Genomic DNA, 20,922 nt, shown 5'->3' with positions numbered 1-20,922 from the left:
ACAGTTCCTCATTCAGACCTTGACATTTTTTGAAGAGTGTTGATCTGGCACCTTGTAGAATGTCCTAAGTTTGGTTAATGTTTTCTTAAGGTTAAGGCCATGGATTTCTTTTTGTGAGAAACACCATAGAGGTGGTGTGCCCTTGGTGCATGATATCAGAGGGCACATATCAGTATATCCCATTACCAGTTATGTTAACCTTGATCCTCTGGTTAAGATGGTGCCTGCCAGGTTTCCTCACTGTAAAGTCACTATTCAATCCTCTTAATATGCAGATGCCCCTAGAAGGAAAACCAAATCCTCTCCCAATTGGAAGAGGCTACAGTGGAATGAATTTTTGGAGATAGATCATCTGCGTTGAATTCAGCAAGCTCCAGTGCCTCAAAGAAACACTGTAAGCTGAGGCTAACTAATTAGCAAATTATTTCCTGCTAGAGAACCCATAAATTTTTGTGGAAAACGGAACAACATAGTGTTGCAATAAAAATAGAAGTGAGGTGTTTTTTTTCCCTCTCCTGAGAACAAGGAAAGTAAAGGGAACAGTGAACAGGCTGGAGAAGAAAACATAACCTGGCCTGAAAGTGTTAATCACTCCTTGCTTTATTTTTAACGGTTACTAATCGGTAGTGTCTGTAACTAGATTTGTACTTCACAAAGCTAACCTCACTCCCTAACACTATGTAAATTACATCCTGTACCTATCACGCTAAAGCTGTGTGAGTTACATCCTGGGCCTATCAACCCCAAACTTCATGTAAATTACATCGTGGTCCTGGTGTTTATATTCCCTGCGCCCCCTGGTAACAAATCACCCCCTGTAGCTTTTGCATTTCAGAAAGAAGGTCGTAGGCAGATAAACCAGAGACAAAGGGACCCAATTACCGGACTGCCTAATGCCAGCTGTGACTGTTTTGAAATGCAAGGAGAAAAAGAATGCGAGACCTTCACTACTTTGATCCTTATCATATACCGGGGACTGCGAGCCCCACATATAAAATCTCCGTTTGGGGGTGGGGGAACACACAGTTCTTGAGGCGCTAGCCTGCTGTGTCTTCCCTTCTGCCTGGCAGAGGAATAAAGCCATCTCTCTTATCCTCTAAAATCTGTCTCGTATTTCTGTTCAGCATCGGTGCACAGAGAGCCAAGATTTGTTGGCAACAATAGGGCTCCAGAAGAAGGTGAGAAAATGAGGGAGCACAGAAATGTGAGGTGGCTTCTCCAAGGGAACACCGGGTGGCCGAGAGCTCGGGGTTCAAAGGCTGCAGACTCCCAGGCTAGACCTGACCGCTTCTCTCAGAGCCTGCATGGAATATTCCCAAGGGAGTCGCTCTGGAGACCACAGGGACGCTTGACTCCAGCCCGAACTCCGGATTTTCCCGCGTTTTCGGAGCTTTTTGGCTTCGCGCCTCATTTTGCCTGAGAGGAGGTCTCAGCAACCCCCGTCCTCGCGTTCAGAATCGCTCACCACCCTCCACCCAGAACCTGCAGATCCAGCTCAGACCTCGGTTGAGAGTTGAAAGCCTCTTCCAACAACGCGAACCAGCGTCTTTTCGGCACAGTGGGAATTAGGAATTTTCCATAGCTTAAGTGCTCCTTTGCCGTTCATCTTCGGACGGCACAGGGCAAGTTCCCCTCGAGCCCTGGGGCAGCTAAGATCCACCTACCCTCCCGCCCGGCCGTCCCACGCTGGCTCCTGATAGGCTACCGAGGCTGTCCGCCTTGACAGGGGGCTGTGCGCAGGCGCAGAGAGGCAGCGGGACAGGGCTGAGGGTTGGCTACGCGGAGCTACCGGATCGGTCCGAGATGGTGAGTGTCTGCCGGGAGCTTGTGGCAGGCGGCCGGGAGGTGGCCGAGCACGACTTCCCAACACCCTGAGCCTGGCCTTCCATCCTCCGGGGGCGGCTCCTAGCTCTGGACTGGGTATCCGCGGGGCTGGGCGGGGCCGGGGCCGAGTTGTCTGGAGGTCGGAACTGGGGCGGCGCGGGCCTCCAGACTAGACCGAGGGGACACCGGATCCCGCTGTCCCTAGACCGGAAGCAGTTGCTTGGGCCTCGGCGAAGGATTGACGGAGATGGGGAGGCAGGCCCGCAGGCCTCTGCCTCCTAGCATCCTGGGCCTTGTTGCGAGATAACAACAATAATGATTACACTTCCGGGAAGCTTAATTCGTGTCAGGCACTGCTAAGCGCTTTACCTACCCTTCCTCCTCACCATAGCTGTGTGAAGTAGGTACGACCATTATCTCCCCTTTACATACTTGGAGTCTAAAGCCTGGTGAAGCTAAATGCCTTGCCCCAGGAAATGGCGGAGGTGTATTTGAACCCTAGAAGCTCGACTGCTGCCTTTCTGTCCCTGTGGTTCTTGCGAGACGCTGGGACGTGGTGCATGAGTCAGAAACCAGCGGGAGCCACCCTTGGGGTTCCTGCCTTCCTGGCTAGAACTGTGGGCTCTTTACGCCTTTACAGGTTTGTTTTCTTGTGTGTTTAATCCTCCTAACTTGTAAAAAACTTGAAAAGACCTTTTAAATGTTAAGTCATGTGAATGGTTTTCGGAAATCTTATTTAAGAATTTAAAGTCTATAAGAAAAATTGAAAAGGAATAAGAAACAGTGCCGTGACCTGGAGGTGACGACTTATAATTAGGCATATTACTCCTATTAGTCATTTTCTCTTCAGTTTTTGCTTTATATAGTTTAGCTGTATACTTTGCTTTATATAGCTAGTTTATAGTATAGATGAAGTAACTTCATCTTGCACATCAATTTTTAAACTAAAAAAATTTTTTAACAAATAAATCTTACAGTAAAAAAAAGTAATAATAATAATCTGAAAGGATCTAAGTGAGAAATAAATCTCCCACCCAACCCTGACACCCAGCCTCAGTCTCCTTCAGAAACATTGTTAGTTTCTTTTATTAATATATCTATACAAGCATGTATATATGCCCCCTCTTTTTCTTACACAAATGGTAGCTTCCTGCAACCTGTACCATGCTGTTGTGTGTTGATATTCGTAAAAGCAAAACATATTTAGATGCACAGTTTAACAAATTGAGGCAGTACCAAAGTATGTAAATGTAGCAAGTGTAGGTAGTCCCTATCTCACTTCCCTCTGGTAATGACTGTTGACAGTGAGTGTGTTTCCTTCCAGGTTTGTTTAGTGCATAAGCACATTTATATATAGCCTGTTTATTACATGAAACTGGAACATATGTATTTATACATATTAAGTTTACTTTAGGCTAATATGTATAGATAATCTCATTCCGCAACCTACTGTTCACTAAAAGATATCAAATATTTTTCCATGTCGATAAATTCAAATCTACTTCATTCTTTTAAAGGACTGTATTCATTCTATTGCAGTATATACATTTAGATAGTTTACAGTTTTTCAATCCAGGCAATGCTGCAGTATTATTTTTGTCTTTTTTTTTTTTGCACTTATGTTAGTGTTATGTAGTAGTGGTACTTCTGGCATGCATATTTCAACATTGTGGTAGAAACTGACAAATTGCCCCTTAGGATGGTGAGGTGATATAAAAATCATCCATAATTAGCATCCAGTTTTACTCCATCACACAAGTATTTTCATCTTTGTACGTTCTCCTTCCTCTTTGTTCACATATGCTTATTTTTCAAGATGTACCTGCTAGTTTTTTGTTTGTTTGTTTTAATGTCCAAAGACATATAACTTTGTTGCTGCATCATCTTTGTAATGAATCATTTTTAGTAACTACATAATAGTCAATGAAATATTTTTACCATCATTTGCCAAATCATTCCCCTGGTTTACATTTGGGTTGCTTCTAGTTCATTAACAGAGATAACACTGTGATGAATGTCTCTGAATGCATAGAGTTTGTTTTCTTTGTCTTTTTTTTTTTAATTTATTAGTTTATTTCCTTAGGAGAAATTCTCAGGAAAAGAATTTCTGAGGCAAGGGGACCAGCACTTAAGGTTCTCGCAATAGTATTGTCCTGTAGCTTTCCCAAAAGGTCGTATTGCCTTCATACCAGTTTTGCCATAATACTGCCAGCATTCAAAAACATAATCATTCTGTGTGATATTTTGGAATTACTCCTTTGTTCTATTTGATGCAAATGTTTTTCCCTCCTTTTAATTCATTTTTGTTTTATAGCAATTAAAAATTTCATGCTTATTAGTCAAATTGGTCACAGTTCCTTTGTGAATCGTTTGCTTCAGATGGTTATCCCTCCTATGCCAAACCAATGAATAATCTTGGAGTTTTACTGCTGCTTGTTTTTGTTGTTGTTTGTTTGTTTTGTGTGTGTGTGTGTGTGTGTGTTTGTTTTGTCTGTCAGCAACATGCAGCTGGGAACTAGAGAACCCTTCTCTGATGCAGACACCCATGTTAATAGTAATAAAGAGTCCGGGTTCTGAGGATACCAGTTGGGCTGTCTCTAGGAGCAGGACAGGAATTTGGGGATGTGAGCCGACCCAGAATATCCACTCAGATATTTCTGGTACCAGTTGGCTAGCACTGCAGGGATGACAAACTTTAAAGACAAAGGTGGCATGACTTGGATGCCTAACTAGGACTCCTTTCCCATCTGCAGATGTCTCTGTTGCTGCTTGTGTCTTTTTGGCATCATTGGTTTTCTTTCTTGGCTCCTCAGGGCTGAACTTGAAGTTTGTTTTAAGCATTTTCTCCTGAAAGCAGGTGTGCGGTGCCTCCTCTAGACCTCATGACCCCCACTCACCCAGGCCTAGCCCCACGCTACTGGTTGGGGTCAGATTGGAGAAGCTATTTTCTAGTCTTCCAGGAAAAATTTTTTATTAAATTTGACTACATAAAAATTTTGAACTTCTGATTATTGAAAAAAATCATAAGGTTACATTTGAAAAGTGGAAGAAGTGTAATTTATATGATGGACAAAAGTCTAATATTTCTAACATAAGTTTTTGAAAATCAATAAGATATATGGAAAAATCAAGACTCAAAAAAGGAGAGATGCAAGCAAATTCCACTTTAACTTCACTGATAAGTTTTTTGTTTTTTATTTTTCTGACGAACCTCACTGATAATTCTTAAACATTAAAGAAAAGTTGGCTTTCTATTACTTGGGTTTTGCCTGTCAGATTAGCAAAGAATCAAAAACCTTGGCATTACTGGTTCTCTTTATTCCTTTGAACTTGCCAGACTCCTTCCCAGTTCACTGCCTTTGCTTTCATCCCATTGTGTGGAGTGCTTTTCTTTCTCATCATTTAGATAAAGATTACATCTTCAGGTGTTCCTGACCACACTTGTCAAGTAGCATCCTCCTGTCCCCCCCCCGCCCCCCACCCCCACCCCATCCCTGTACCCTGCAAGAATCTTGGTTATTTGTTTTTGAAGTTCTCTTCCACCAAAATGTGAACTCCCTGAGGACTGGGACCTCATCATTTGTGGTCAGTGGTATATGCAGCTCTTCTCTTTTTTTTTAAATTTATTTATTTATTTGGGGCTGCATTTTGGGCTTTTCTCTAGTTGCAGTGAGTGGGGGCTACTCTCTGTTGCAGTGTGAGGGCTTCTCATTGCGGTGGCTTCTCTTGTTGCAGAGCACGGGCACTAGGCACGTGGGCTTCAGTAGTTGTGGCACTCGGGCTCAGTAATGTTGCTTATGGGCTCTAGAGTGCAGGCTCGGTAGTTGTGACACACGGGCTTAGTTGCTGCACGGCATGTGGGATCTTCCCACACCAGGGATCAAACCCGTGTCCCCTGCCTTGGCAGGCGGATTCTTAACCACTGCACCACCAGGGAAGTCCCTCAGCTCTTCTCTTGACCTGCTGTGTGTTTTTGGGCAAAAACTCTTCTCCTTTCTGAACCTTGGTTTTTCTCATTGTAAAATGGAGATCATACTAACCATGGAAGGTTCAGATGAGACGTGTCTGAAAACATTCATCCTAATATCCGACCTGTAGCAGATTCTGAGTATATGTGTATGTCCTCCTTTTCTTGGTAAGTGTGTTTACTTTTTAAGCAGTCAGATCTCAGTAGTTGGTTCTCATTAAATTTAGGATCAACTAAACCTTAGCTCCTTTTCACCCTGGGTACTGTACTTAAAAAGGTTGGTTTTTGTAAAACATGGTTGTAGAAATGGTTTTTATTTGTTCCTTAAGTATCTATTGAGCCTATGCTGTACCAGGTACTGGGATTACAAAGTCTAGGTTCCTGCTCCCAGGGTGCCTTGGGTCTGGAGGAGGAGACAGATGCAAAACAGGCAGTTACACTCCATTGTGATAAGTGCAATGGAGTCAACGTGCGTGGGTACCTAGAAGAGGGGCAGGTGTCAAAGAAGGCCTCCCATAGGAGGCTCATGAGCTGAGTCCAAAGAGTTGGGAGTTAGTTACATCAAGTGGTTGAGTGAGGGAGAGAAGGTTGCTGCTTTCAGAAGGAGCAGCACATGCCAGGCCCCGGGCTCAGGCAGGCTGTGCTTGCCCCCTGCAGTCCATTCTCCACACAGCAGCCAGGGCCATCCTTTTGAAAGAGATCTTGTCACTGCTCACCTCAAAACCTGCTAGTGGCTCCTCACACCCTCCCCATTAAAAACCAAAGTCATTACTCTGGTCTGTGAGGCCCCCTGAAATCTAGTCTGATCCTGGCTCCCTCCCTCATCTGGCTGCCTGCCACTCACTGCCCTCAGCCACACTGGCTCCTTTGCTTTTTTTTCTGGACACTCTCCCTAGAAATCTGCATGCTTAGCTCCCTCGTTTCCTTTCAGATCTCTACTCAACTATCACCTTAGTGAGGCCTTCTCTGACCACCTTGTTTAAAATTGCCGTCATCCCCTGCATTCCAGATCCCCCATCCCTACTGTATTTGACATTTGTATTTTATTTGTTTTTTTTTAATGTCTGATTCCCTCCCCCCACCCACCAATGTCAGCTTCATGAGAGCAGGGATTTTTGTCATATTTTGTTCAATACAGCATCCCTAGGCCTAAAACAACATCTGGCACATAGAAGTTTCCCATATAGTTATTGAATGAATAGCAGTCTTATGAAATTTCATCTTTTTCATTTCAGCCTCACTTTCCAATCTCCAGGGGTAATTTGGACTTCGATTCTGGCATCTTTGGTTTTAGTTTGCCCTGTCCCCAGTTTTTTTTTTTTTTTTTTTTGTGGTACGCAGGCCTCTCGCTGTTGTGGCCTCTCCCGTTGCGGAGCACAGGCTCTGGACGCGCAGGCTCAGCGGCCGTGGTTCATGCGCCTAGCCGCTCCGCGGCATGTGGGATCTTCCCAGACCGGGGCACAAACCCGTGTCCCCTGCATCAGCAGGCGGACTCTCAACCACTGCACCACCAGGGAAGCCCTGCCCCCTCCCCAGTTTGATTGCAGATTGTTTGAGCTGTCCTAAATTGCCATCCTACTTATTCCTATATATTCTTATTCTCATAATGTTGAGAATGTCAGAGCCCTGTTCCCAAATCAGAGATGTCTGATCGCTTGGATACACAGAGAGATGGGTTAAAAAAAAGTTTTTAAATAGAAACAATGGGGACTTCCCTGGTGGTCCAGTGGTAAAAAATCCGCCTACCAATGCAGGGGATGCGGGTTCAATCCCTGGTCGGGGAACTAAGATCCCACATGCCGCGGGGCAACTAAGCCCGTGTGCCACAGCTACTGTGTTCACGTGCCTCAAGGAGAGAGGCTGCATGCTGCAAACTACAGAGCTCACACACCCTGCAGCCCACGAGCCACAACTGGAGAGAAGCCCAAGCACCGCCACGAAAGATCCTGTGTGCCACAACTGAGACCCAATGCAGCCAAATAAATAAACAAATAAATAGATATATATGTGGAATTATTATATAAAAAATAGAAACAATATAATAAAGAGGCTGTTTAAAAAAAAGAGAAAGAAACGAAAACCTAATCTATACTTCTCTGCTCTCAGTGTGACTTTTTATTTTTTTCCATAATCCTAGCCCTCTTCTTGTTTTCATATGTATGCAATCTCACAGCACTTTCTCTTTGTGGTGGTATAAATATTCTGATCCCCATTGTTAATGTATGTATTATATTCCTGTGAACGGACATTCCAAAATTTCCTTGGCCTTTTCCCTAATTACTGGGCATTTTGAGCTCCTCCTGCTTTTTTGTTATTGCAGATGTCACTGCAGCAAACATCTTGCTGTGTTCTTTTAGTTCTTTTGGATTATTTCCTTAGGATGAATTTCCAGGAGGGTTACCAGGTCAGATTGAGTACTGTATAGTTTTGACCACTATCATACTTTACCGCTCCTCTCCAGAATAGTGTGTGGTAGGAGCTCACTGAAAGTCTGCTGAATGAATTATGATCCCATACATGTATAACCCACGGTATTATACTCTCACATCCACATAGCTAGCCCTGTCCTTTTACCAAGGCTCCAGATTATAGAGGCATTAGGCTCTCTGCCATTTTGTAGAAGGAACTTGTTTGCCCTTCCCTCTGGCATTTGAGAGTATTCACATGTCATTGGGGAGTGGGTGGCAGAGACTGGATTGTGAGGCTTGTGCCTACTAGAAAAACAATCTTTGTGCCATCTCCGTCCACTGTTTAGAAGCTCCTCCCCCTGGGCCAACTCATTAGCCCATGAGGGTGGGGGACCACTCTCTTGGTGAACAGAGCCTCTGTTTCCAACATAGTCTGACTCTCGGCCTGTGAGGAGCTTCTGACTAGATTCTGGATGGGTACAGAAGGGATCTCCTGAGAACAAACACTTCGGGCCAGTCTCCGTCCACAGGAAGAGTTAGACCTAGTTCAGTTTAACAGCTATTTGTTGAACCCCTACTCTGCAGACCATTATAGAGACTCCAAGTAAAGCAGCACCTAATGCATCCCCAGAGAGGTACAGTCAAGGCTTCATGGAGGAGGTGATATCTTAGATGATCTAGAAGAGTTTGCTGGATTTCAGCAGAGAAGAGGCCTTGTTCGGGTAAAAAGATGTGGAGACAGGGAGGTATGGACATGTAGGTGGAGAGTGGATGGAAGGGTAAAAGAGATGGGAATAATAATAGAGAAGGGCTTGCAAGGTGAGGGCCCAAAGTCTGTCCACCCTGTTTACAAATTCCATGTGCCAGAGTATCCCACCCAGACTAGCACCCGGAGATGCAGGATTAATGAGCCCCTTCCTCAGCATTTGCTATGGCTGTGTGCCACGTGTCACCCTATCTCAGGTGCCAGCTTATTAGGTCACTGAGTCTATCCTCATGGGATCATTTTGCTTCCTTTGGAGTGTTTTTAGTTGTGCTCTTTGGGCCACAAATGATGATGTGTCTCCTTCCTGTTAGACACCCCTGTTTGGGTTTTTTTTAATCATTGGAGTCCTCTGGTTTGTCCCCCATCTGTACCAAATATGTGAGTCATGGTTGTGTCTGTACTCCTGGGAATGGTATTTGAATTCTGCTCCCTAATAGCTGAGGGGCAAAGGGCCCCTGGTGGGCAAAGGGCCAGGAGCACAGCCCCACCCCATACTGGGAAGATGATGGTTTAGATGCTGGTGGTGGCCTAGAGACCATTCCAAATAGGCCTGGGGAGCTTTCAGGAAGTGCCACGTGCCTGGGTGTTACTTATTTGTTGTTGGAATGTGTGATGCGTCTGCCAGGGCTGTGAGGGAGTTGATCCAGCCTTCCTGACCCCTCCTAACCTTGGTCTTATTCTCTCTGGCAGGCAGAGGTGGAGGAGACACTGAAGCGACTTCAGAGCCAGAAGGGCGTGCAGGGAATCATCGTGGTGAACACAGAAGGTACACCCTCCTTCCGGCCATGACCTGAGTGCAGGCAGGCCCCCAGAAAATAGCCCAACACAGCGTAACACTTGCTTTTTACTAAACCTCTCATTACCTGATCTATTTCTCACCCCCTTTTTTTTTTAAACACCTCTAGTGTCCAAGCACTATTACTAGAATTCTAAATTTAAAAAAAGGAAAAATTCACTCTATCCCACTGCCCTGACACATCATACTTTTCAGTATGCCATACTTTTTCAGCCCTTGTCCAGGTGCATTTTCTCTTGGTCATAATTATAGTTGTTACTCTTTTGCATATGTTTTACTCATGAGTTTTTGTTTGTTTGGTTTTTTGGGTTTTTTTTGCTCCGTGGTTTATATAAACAAAATTTTTAACTGCCAGTACAATGTTTATTGACCATCCTACATTTATGCTGTTTCTACTTTTTTTTGCTAGATAATACTCTTGTCAACTTCTTTGGGCCTATAGTTTTCCCTCCTCTTCTGGGACATTATTTCAACAACTAGAAGAGTACAGATGCTAATTTTCTCATACTGCAGTAGACGTGGTGAAGAAGGGAACTAACATTATCACACAACTATTCTGTGCCAGGCCATGGGCTGGTGCTTCACAAAACGTATTTTTTCACTTATCCCTTGAAGCAGCTCTGTTGTCTCCATTTTGCAGTGGAGAAGAGTGAGTCTAGAAATTTAATTGATTCACCTACCATTATAGAGCCAAGATTTCATCCCAAGTCTGTCTGAACACACTTGTGCTCTTTCTCCCACACTGTGCTGTGAAGGACCAGAGGGTGGCTGCTGGACTATGTCCCAGGCCATGTCCAGGGTCACCCAGCTGGGCTCCCCCGATTCTCAAATCTGGTGCATTCAGTCAGCTCTGCTTTGTTTGAGCTCCTTGAGAGCCTCTGTGTGTATGCATTGTCATTCTGGGCCTTGTTTTGGAAAGGCAGAATTCTCAACAGTGCCTACTTAAATAGAGCAGAATGAAAGTCACCAAGGGTGACAAATTGAAGGTGGCATGTCCTCAGAATGTTGTTTTCCAAGTCGTCAGATCCTGGACAGCCCAGAGCCAGGCAGAGTGTGCTCCCCAGCTTTGTCAGACTCTAATTAAACCACGAGGTCATTGCGTTCAAAGGAGGCAGCAGGTTAGGGAGCCCAGAGGACACTGGGAGGCAGGTCGGATCCACCACTGATCAACTGGGTGGCCTGAGGCTTCCCCTTCCTCTTCAGAACTTAGCTGCCTTAAATGGAGTGGTTGGTCCTTGCTACAGGGAGCTTCTTGCTCCAAGACCCAAAAGACTGTATGTCACTCAGAAAAAGACTCTCTTCTGGGACTGGACATTTTTGACCCCAGATGGGGAGGGAACAGCCCTAGGGGCCGACTCCCCAGCTGGGACCCCTAAGATTCCAGTAGTATTCCAAACCACAAGCCTTCATTCTTGCCTTAAAACTGCCCCAAAAGTTGAGCTTTTTCATTTGGAAAATATAGCTCCAACTGCTTACCACCTTTTGGATACTAATGATGAGGACTTATTTTTTGTATACTAATGTGGCAGTATGGCACAGTGGCTAAGAGTATGGAATGCGGAACCAGACTGCCTGGGTTTGAATCCTGACCCTACTTACTTATCAACTGTATGATCTTAACAAGTCACATAACCTCTCTGTTCCAGTTTCCTCATCTGTAAAATGTGGACAGTCATACTACTTTCTTCTAAGGGAAGCATTTAGAACGGTGCCTGATGTATAGTAAATGCCATATGAATGTTAAAAATTATTGTGTGTGTGTTTGTTTATTTATTTATTTATTGGCCATGCTGCGTGGCATGTGGGATCTTAGTTCCCCAACCAGGGATCGAACCCATGTCCCCTGCAATGGAAGCACAGAGCCTTAACCACAGGACTGCCAGGGAAGTCCCTGTGTTTATTTTTAATTTATGTTCCATTCACGGAGCTCCCACTTCAGTCTCTCATTTACATTTCACACAGTGACCCTGCAAAGCAGGGATGTTTGCCCGTTTTTCAGATGAGAAACTGGAAGCTGAGAGCGGTGAGGTAACCTGCTTGAGATCACCCAGCCATAGATGGAGGTGGTCAGAACTCACTGCTCTGTGGGGCCCTAAAGCCCTCTGAAGACTTCCGTTAGAGGTGATCAGTTAAGGATGATTGTATTAGGGACCTTTATTACCCCTCTCAGGCTTTCCTACACCCATGATTCAGCTCAGCTGCCTCTTCCTGCAGGATGCCTTCCCTGACCAGCCCAGCCCAGAGGGATTGCTTCCCGCCCCTAAAATCATGACATGCTCTTGTCCCAATCACTTAGCAACCACCTGCCACTGCCTGTTGACGTCTCAGCCTTGGCCAAATCTAAATGGTGTTTCATAATAAAAGTGTGAGTTTAAGCAGACTTAACCAAGAATGTAAGGAACAGGGCTTCCCTGGTGGTGCAGTGGTTAAGAATCCACCTGCCAATGCAGGGGACACGGGTTCGAGCCCTGGTCCAGGAAGATCCCACATGCCGTGGAGCGACTAAGCCCATGCATCACAACTACTGAGCCCACGAGCCACAACTACTGAAGCCCACGTGCCGCAACTACTGAAGCCCACGTGCCGCAACTACTGAAGCCCGCACGCCTAGAGCCCGTGCCCCACAAGAGAAGCCACCGCAATGAGAAGCCTGCGCACCGCAACGAAGAGTAGCCCCCGCTCACCGCAGCTAGAGAAAGCCCGCGTGCAGCAGTGAAGACCCAGCGCAGCCAAAAATAAAATAAATAAATAAATTTATTTTTAAAAAAGAAAGAAGAATGTAAGGAACATTCTATTTGTACCTCTCCAGACCCCCTGCCATCTTCTGCTGCTACCCACACAGGGCAAAATAAAAGACTCAAATATGTAAACTCTCTGAGGGCAGGGATTTATCTCTTGTGTTCACTACTGTGTCCCCAGCACCTGCAACAATGCTGACACAAAGTTTGTGCTTAATAAACATCTGTTAAATTTTGTTAATGTTTTTTAATTGTTGATTGATAGAGGTGGGTTTGGTGAGAGGACCTGGCTATACAACCTGACAGATCTGAGCCCCAGATTAGAAATCATGCCTTCGAAGTGACCAGCCACTTCTGTGGGCTGCACAGTGCCCGTTTGTGAGGGCAAAGGCCTAGAATAGGCAGCCTAGTCATTAGGCTGTCTGTGAGGTGTTCCCCAGCTCTGGCATCCTGTGAATCTGGAATTATCTCGTCCTTGTTTGAAATTATCCCCAGTTTTGGTCCCTGCCCTCCATCCCCACCCTGCCAGCTCCATGTTTTCTTTTGTTTTTAAAGTGAGCCAACAAGAAGTTAGTTTCTTTTCTCCTTTACACAGTGTCTCACTTGGCAGAAATGTGATCACATTCATGACAGTATTGGGGGGTTTTGGGGTATTTGTTTATTTTAAATATTTATTTATTTGGCTGCACTAGGTCTTCGTGCTTGATCTTTGTTGCCACGTGTGGGATCTTTAGTTGCGGCGTGCAAACTCGTAGTTGCTGCATGTGGGATCTAGTTCCCTGACCAGAGATCAAACCCCGGCCCCCTGCATTGGGAGCACGGAGTCTTAGCCACTGGACCACTAGGGAGGTCCCATGACAGTATTTGAACTACTAGAAGTACACCTGTGTCTACTCATTTATCAACAGCCATAAATGCTTAATGCAGTCTCTCTAAAGACACTGGTGAGCACAGCAGACCTGGTTCTGGCCCCCAGGGAGCTTAAAGGCTGCTGGGGGGGCAAACATAATGATCACTTCCATAAAGGCATGATACCAAACTCGAGTTAACTGCTCTGAAGGACAATTGCGTGGTGCCGGGACTGTAGAATGAGGGCACTGACCACATCTGGGGGTGGATGGAGACATGAGGGACAGTGGGAGTCAGGAGAGAATAGGGGAGGGAAAGAAAGTTCGAGGCAGAGGGACGTGAGAGAAGGTGGCCTTGTGGTATGTAAAAGAGAAGGTCAAGAAGTTTGATACCCAAACTTTGCCAGGCCTCGAGACTGGCCCCTCAAGTTTCCTGGGGGATGGGATTTACTGTGTGGGTGATGTTGATAATAAATCAACACTTATTACATGCATACTGTTGCTAAATATTCTCAAATGAATTAACCCATATTTAATCCTCACAGCAGCACTTTGAAGCACAGATGAGGAAATGGAGGCTCAGAGAGGTTCACTTGTGTAAGGCCACAGCCACAAAGGGGCAGAGCCGGGGTATAAGCCCAGGTCATCAGATTTCAGAGTTCCTGCTCAGTCCTCTCCTCAGCTGCTTATACTGCCAACCTCAGGAGGGTTCCACTATTGAATGAGGCCTCGTGGGGCTCTGGTGGGTACATTGTTGCCATCCAGGACCCAACAGCGGCCCTGGTGACCTGGTCATCTTGTCCCTTAAAGACAAGTGATCACTACAACCTGTTCTCATAACTCCACTTGGCTGAAACCAGCTTCTGTGACTCAGCTGCTTCTCCTGCTACCATGCCCTCTTCTGCCCACTCTCATGTTCCTCTACCCTAGTAAGACAAGGTTGGATCAGTTTCTTGCCACTCATGGGTAGGCCTGAGGGTGACTGTCTTTGGCTGATCCCTCAGCTGGTCTGCTATGGGCCAGATAGCAGGGTCCTGGACCCCAAATCCAGCCACTTACGTGTGGGGAGCCACTTGGGCCACATTTGTCACAAGGGCCTGTCAGCTGTGGGCACTCAGGGCCTCATTGATGGAGCCTTCTGCTGACATGTTACAGTGATTCATAGGCACCTTATGACCCAATCGTGGCCTGAGGTGGCTCAAGCTGAGCCCTCTTCCTCACCTCCATGACAATAGGCACTGTCCAGTGAGGGAGGTCCATTTAAAGTTCATCACAAGGAAGCAGCCCTCAAAACAGAAAGGGCTTGATGCAGGACGTTGTTCACTGCACAGTAATTAAGTAAAAACTCCAGCCTTAGTACCCAGCAACAGGGGAATGATTAACCCCGTGGAATAGCCACTTGTGGGCTCATTGAAAGCAGTAGCAATGCTGTTTACAAGGGTGTTTGCAGACAGAGAAACAGGCTTTAAATTGGGGGCACAGTCATGTGTATAGACAGTGTGTTTATAACTGGGCTGGGCTTCCCTGGTGGCACTGTGGTTAAGAATCCGCCTCCCAATGCAGGGGACACGGGTTCGAGCCCTGGTCCGGGAAGATCCCACATGCCGTGGACCATCTAAGCCCGTGCGCCACTACTGAGCCTGCGCGCTAGAATCCACGAGCCACAACTACTGAAGCCCATGTGCCTAGAGCCCGTGCTCTGCAACAAGAGAAGCCACCTCAATGAGAAGCCCACGCACCGCAATGAAGAGTAGCCCCCGCTCGCTGCAACTATAGAAAGCCCACGCGCAGCAACGAAGACCCAATGCAGCCAAAAATAAAAATAAATTAAAAATAAATAAATAAAAAATAATAATAATAATAACCATCACACCACTGATGGTTCTATCTTGACACGGGCTGACCTTTCTTCTTCTATCTACTTTTTAGTATTTACAGATTTGTAGGAAGTATTCTCCTTGTTTCTGTTAGAAGTGTTATGAATGATAGTCTCTCCTTCTTTTGCTGGAAACGAGCCAGTATGATGTGGCCCTGTGAAAGGAGCCTGGCAGTCGAGCCAACAGGCCTGCATTTGAATCCTGACCCCACTGCTTCTCTTTACCTGCTGTGTGACCACAGGCAGGCCACCTCACCACTCAGAGTTTCTGTTGCCTCATTGGCAAGTAAAGATGGTGACGCCACCCTTAGAGTAGTTCTGGGGACTGGTGTTGACATACTTCAAGTGCTCAACACTTGCCTGTCAAGCTTTCAGTAAATAGTGGGCCTTGACTGTTAACTGCCAGTCTAGACTAGAATTATGGGTGTGGGGCTAAGAGCTGGGCAGAAAGGGACCCCAATGTTCTGCTCAGTCTCTATCTTCTCTCCCCTCAGGCATTCCCATCAAGAGCACCATGGACAATCCCACCACCACACAGTACGCCAACCTCATGCACAACTTCATCTTGAAGGCCCGGAGCACCGTGCGTGAAATTGACCCCCAGAATGACCTCACCTTCCTTCGAATTCGCTCCAAGAAAAATGAAATTATGGTTGCACCAGGTAAGGGGTCTTCCACATCCCCACTTAGGAGCAGACCCTCACAGTGCATGCTCTGTAGCTATCAGGACAGCTTAGCACATGGGTGTCTCCATAGGTTCCACAGAAAGGCCTGAAGAGCAGAAGGTACAGATTTGATTGCCTTACCACCTGGCCTGTCTCCAGCTGGCGTCCCCAACAAGTACCCGTTCACAGTGACTCTAGGCCAGACCCCATCCTGGGTTCTAGGCCACAGCGGGGAATTATGTTCTCATGGGGGAGAGAGACATATAAGCATCACAGTGTAATCCTCACCTTGATGTGGGGGAATTCAAGGAGCACTTGGGAACATAGAGGAGGGTGTGATTAGGGCTGCTTGTGGCTGCTTGTGGCGGTCAGCAAAGGCTTCCCAGAGGAGGGAGCACTTGAGCTAAGTCTTGAGGGCACAGGTGAAGAGTAAGCAAGCAGGGTGGGGCTTGGGGGTGCCGGGGGTGGGAAAGCTACGCTTGAAGAAAAAGGAATTCAGTGCTTCTAAACCAAAGTGAGGCAAAAACACCATGTGCTATTTTATCCTTGAAAAAATGTTAATTTGCCCACTTCCAAACGATAGTCCTATTTCTCTGGACCCCATGCAGACAGCCCTTCCTCCAGCACTGGAAGAGATTGCTGATTTTGTTTCACATGAAGTGCTTGGCTTGCACTTGGGGACTGTGTGGTGCAAACAATACCTGTCTTAGGTGTTAGGATCATTCTCAGGATGATGAGATGCTTACCGTGGGAGGAACCCATAAGGACTAGGACCACAGGAGGGGACAGCAGGGCCACCTGCCCTGCCCTGCCTCACCTCACTCACATGCACAGCCTGGAGTGGTAGATCCTCCAGGACTGTTTTTGCAGTTACTTCTCCCCCTCCATCTCCATTTTGGCTGAGCCCGGTGGTTGAGTGTGCCTGAGCTAAATGTGCACGTGGTGATGGAGGCGGCAGCAGTGCAGCTTGTCTAGGGCACCAGGATATGTGTAGGAAGGAGTGTGAGGTGATATGTTTCGTCCAGTTTAGAAGGGGCCTCAAACGCCAAACTCAGCTGCATGGACTTGACCCTGTGAGCAGAGGTTTTTTAAGGCAGGAGGTGATAGGATTGTGATTGGGGGTCTAGATGAAAGAGGGCAGTGGGGAGGCTGGGACATTGACTGCCCCTGGGCTTTGCAACACAGGTGCCGAGGAGGCTGGCTGCAGAATTCTGAGGTATTTGATGGTGGTCAACCACTCCTTGCAGCAGAGCAATATTGGTTCTGTTCCCAGGCCTGTTCGGGTCCAGTTGAGCTGCTTGGAAGGATGTGAAGGAGAGACCCATAGAGCCAGTCACAGGGGCCCACAGTCTCCTGGGGACACTCCCTGGAGGGGTGGGGACAGAGCAGGTCAGTCACAAATAAGAACCTAGGATAACTTCAGAGTCATTTATTCCAAAAACATACATACACTGTTTATCAATTTAATCACTGTCTAATGCATCTCCGACCAATGATGAGGTCTCTGATTCTGTCAGCAAAAATAGACTGCAGCAGGCACAGCATCTGTTTTCCCGGCTTCACCTCTTACGAGCATGACCTGTAGCAAATCACAGAACACCTCCGAACCTCTGTTTCCACATCTGTAAAGTGTCTAGTAGGGGCCATTACTGCTCTGGTATTCTGAGATGCCTCATCTGGTTGAGTATGTTGGCACGAGTTTGGGCAGAAAGACTTGGAATCAGATTTGAACTCGCATCCCTCCCAAGACTTCATGCCGTGTGATTACAGACAAACCTCCACTCCCCTAGAAATTAGGCTACCAACCCTCCAAATCAGAGCAGACCTTGTGCCCCACCTGGAAGCTCACAGTGTGAAGCAAGGACAAATTATGTGGCCTCCAAGTGGACAGGCTCTCGGTGGACAGCATCTCTTGGCTTAAAGCTTCCAGGAGTGTCTGCTCTGGAACAGCTGAGTTAACACAGTGTAATCAAGTTTTAACACACTGCTTCCCACAGAGCACTGGGAGTGCTATTACTGAATGTAGAGCTTGATTATTCGGAAGAAAAGACACTGGTATTGCTAATAGTATCTGTTTTTATCAGTTTTATCGGTGGCTTGTTAATTATTTCTATTTTTATTAGTGATTTTTCACTTATGCAGATTGCTTAGCCATGAAACTTAAGTCTTATAATATCTGTTCCTTCCCAGATGTCCATTGTCATGGGAAGAAGCAAGCTTCAGGCTTGAATCTGAACAGACCCAAAGCAGACATGGCCAAGGTCCTGCCATTTTTCACATGTTCAGCAGGGGGGCAGACCAGAGGCATTCAGCATCTGAGTCAAACCCAGCTACCCCACCTGGCGTGTTTACCTTGGCTTGGGCAAGTCATTTAACTCTCTGAGCCTTAGTGTTCTCATTAGTAAAAATGAGAAAACACTGGGCCCTGCCTCATAGAGTGATTCAAGGATTCATTGAGGTGCTGTATGAGAAGTGATTGACCCAGAGCCAGCACGTGGAAGCCTTCGTGAATGTTTGCAGTTTGATTATTAAGTGGGCAAAGCTGAAACACTCCGCTTCTCCCACTTCCTCTTTTATAAAGTAAGAGGCAGTCAGGCTCACCCCAGAGGACTTGGACTTGCTATGATTTCATGATGGACATTCCTTCTGACTGGCTGGATCCCCAGAGCTGAAATTCAGGTAGCTTTGGACCCCTTTGACCTGGTGCCTTTGAAATTTTCTACTCCAGGAGGCTCTGGAAGGCTAGCAACTGAACTTATGACAGAACTGACATTAACCCAAGACTAGCGGGCTTGAGGTTAGAATTCTATCTTTGATACTAATTAGCTGGGTAACCTTAAACTAGTGGTTCTTCGTGCAGCATCAGCATCACCTGGGAACTTGTTAAAAATGCAAATTATCTGGCTCCACCCCAGACCCACTGAGTCCAAAGCCCTGGGGGTGGGACCAGCAGTGTTGTTTTAAACAGCCTTCCAAGTGATTCCGACACCCCGTAGTTTGAGAACAATTGCTGTAGGAAACGTTGAACCTGAGTTTCCCTACCCCCAAAAACGTGATAATCCTACCTCCCTGTTGGTACTGGGAAGATTAGAAATGAGGATGCGGGGACTTCCCTGGTGGTCCACTGGTTAAGAATCCGCCTTCCAATTCAGGGGACGCGGGTTCAAACCCTGGTCAGGGAACTAAGATCCCACATGCCGCAGGGCAGCTAAGCCCACGCACCACAACTACTGAGTCCACATGCCTCAACAAGAGAAAAACGCGTATGCCACAACTAGAGAGAAGCCCACACGCCACAAGGAAAGATCCTGCACGCCTCAACAAAGATCCCTCATGCCACAACTAAGACCTGACGCAGCCAAATAAAAAAAAAAGAAAGAAAGAAATGAGGATGCGCTGCTGAGCACCACTGCCGGGTAGGGTGAGGGCCCCGCTTCGTGGCAGCCACATGTGCAGAAGCCCCCATAGGAAATTTGCAAGTTTATCTTCTGTTTCCCCAGCAATTGGAAGCAGCCTGAGAATTGATGCTTTTTATCCCTCTCTGCCCCACCACCACTTTACAGTTGGTGTTTTAATGATTTATTGGCTTTGTGGTGTGTTTTTCTCCCATTTTACATTTAGTGATTTGTTTTTTCATTTTTCCTCTTTTGCAGATAAAGACTATTTCCTGATTGTGATTCAGAATCCAACCGAATAAGCCGCTCTCTTGGCTCCCTGCGTCATTCCTTAATTTAATGCCCCTCAAGAATAATAGCATTAATCATGTCAACTGACTGGCATATGGAAGTCACCTTAGAGCCCTCTCAGACCAATCCGGCTGCAGCTCCACCTACCCCACCAAAGTCATCTCTCTTCTGGCCAGTCGCACCTGATTTTCCAGGAGGAAAATCCCATCCAGGTTTATGGAGCAAGAGATTGTGAGAAGCCCACACACCCTGTTTCCTTCTGACTTTGAGTTCACTTTGTTGCCCTTGGAAAAGGCTGTTTTTCTTTAACTAAAAATAACCAAACCGCTTTCCCTGCTGTGTGTCTTTAAACACTAGGTTGAAAAGGCCTCCCTTCCTGTGTAATCACGTGGTCTGAAGGCTGAGCCCGGTGCCCCCATGGTGGATTGTGCTCCATACTGCACCTGTGGCCACACTGTCTGTGCTGGACCTGTTTTATATCTGGTGTCCTGGTTTCTGGGCCTCTTGTCCCTAGCCACCCCTTTTATCATTTCTCACCCCCACCAATGTTTTGAAAGCTTTTTTCCGACTACACTTAACTGGGGAAAGGAAAGGAAAGGAATGAAATTTGTTGAGTACCAGGTGTGGCTTATATCATCCACATAGTTCCCTACAGATGGAGTGGTAAAGCCATCTTAAAGATGAGGAAGTTGGGTTCTCAAGAATGACTTGCCTGAGGTCTCACAGCCAGGAGCACAGGTGTCTGACTCCAAAAGCTCTGCTCTTTGCACACTACCTTCCCCAGAAATCCCAGATGGTCTGGTTCACCCGAGTGAGCTCATCCTGGATAAGCATCCACCTTCCCTTAGACTCGAGTCCTGGGGTGCAGTGGGGATGAGGGGCTGCACCGGCCACGCAGGCTGTAGGCCACTCGTCATCCAAACTGCTTGGGCCCTACCCTAGACCAATTAAATCATAATCCCTGAGAGTAAGCTCTGGACATCATCAGTTTGTAAAAGCTCCCTGGACATACAGCGAGGGTTGAGAACCAGTGGCATAGCCCTTCATGCCCTGGTTAAGAGTACAGGAGGCTATAGCAATAATATCATTCAGAGATAAGAACTTCTGAAAGATAAAAAATGTGAAGGGAATAAATGCAACAGAAGAGTTGCAAGATAAAGTTGAGAAAATCTCCCAAAAGGTGGGGGAAAAAATGGAAGAGAAAAGTTTAGAAGATTAAAGGGTCAGTCCAGGATATTCAACATCTGATTAACAGGAGTTCCAGAAAGAGAAAGTGGGGTAGAAAATTATCAACAAGAGACTATAAGAATATTTTCTAGAAGTAAGGACATAAGTTTCCGCATTGAAA

General features: G+C 46.4%; 2 protein-coding genes across 3 annotated transcripts in view; one reads left to right on the top strand and one right to left on the bottom strand.

The window, feature by feature from the left end:
- The first annotated feature begins 1,754 nt into the window (after positions 1–1,754).
- Positions 1,755–19,902, top strand: DYNLRB1 (dynein light chain roadblock-type 1). The gene is made up of 4 exons (XM_079946528.1): positions 1,755–1,806; positions 9,656–9,731; positions 15,718–15,885; positions 19,542–19,902. The coding sequence occupies exons 1-4, from the start codon at positions 1,804–1,806 to the stop codon at positions 19,583–19,585; spliced, it is 291 nt and encodes a 96-aa protein (XP_079802654.1). The 5' UTR covers positions 1,755–1,803; the 3' UTR covers positions 19,586–19,902.
- The window catches only part of PIGU (phosphatidylinositol glycan anchor biosynthesis class U), a 127,944-nt gene continuing 124,044 nt past the window's right edge, over positions 17,023–20,922 (bottom strand). Inside the window, exon 12 of one of the 2 annotated variants that reach the window (XM_079946524.1) lies at positions 17,023–17,254. In XM_079946524.1, coding sequence (XP_079802650.1) covers positions 17,222–17,254 — 33 coding nt within the window. In that variant the 3' untranslated portion in view covers positions 17,023–17,221. Of the gene's footprint in view, positions 17,255–17,339; positions 17,468–20,922 lie in introns of those variants that run through there. The other variant, XM_079946523.1, reaches the window with a different exon arrangement.

The sequence above is a fragment of the Stenella coeruleoalba genome (assembly GCF_951394435.1).
Source record: "Stenella coeruleoalba genome assembly, chromosome: 15".
NCBI lineage: Eukaryota > Metazoa > Chordata > Mammalia > Artiodactyla > Delphinidae > Stenella > Stenella coeruleoalba.
This window is presented reverse-complemented; position numbering and strand designations above follow the sequence as displayed.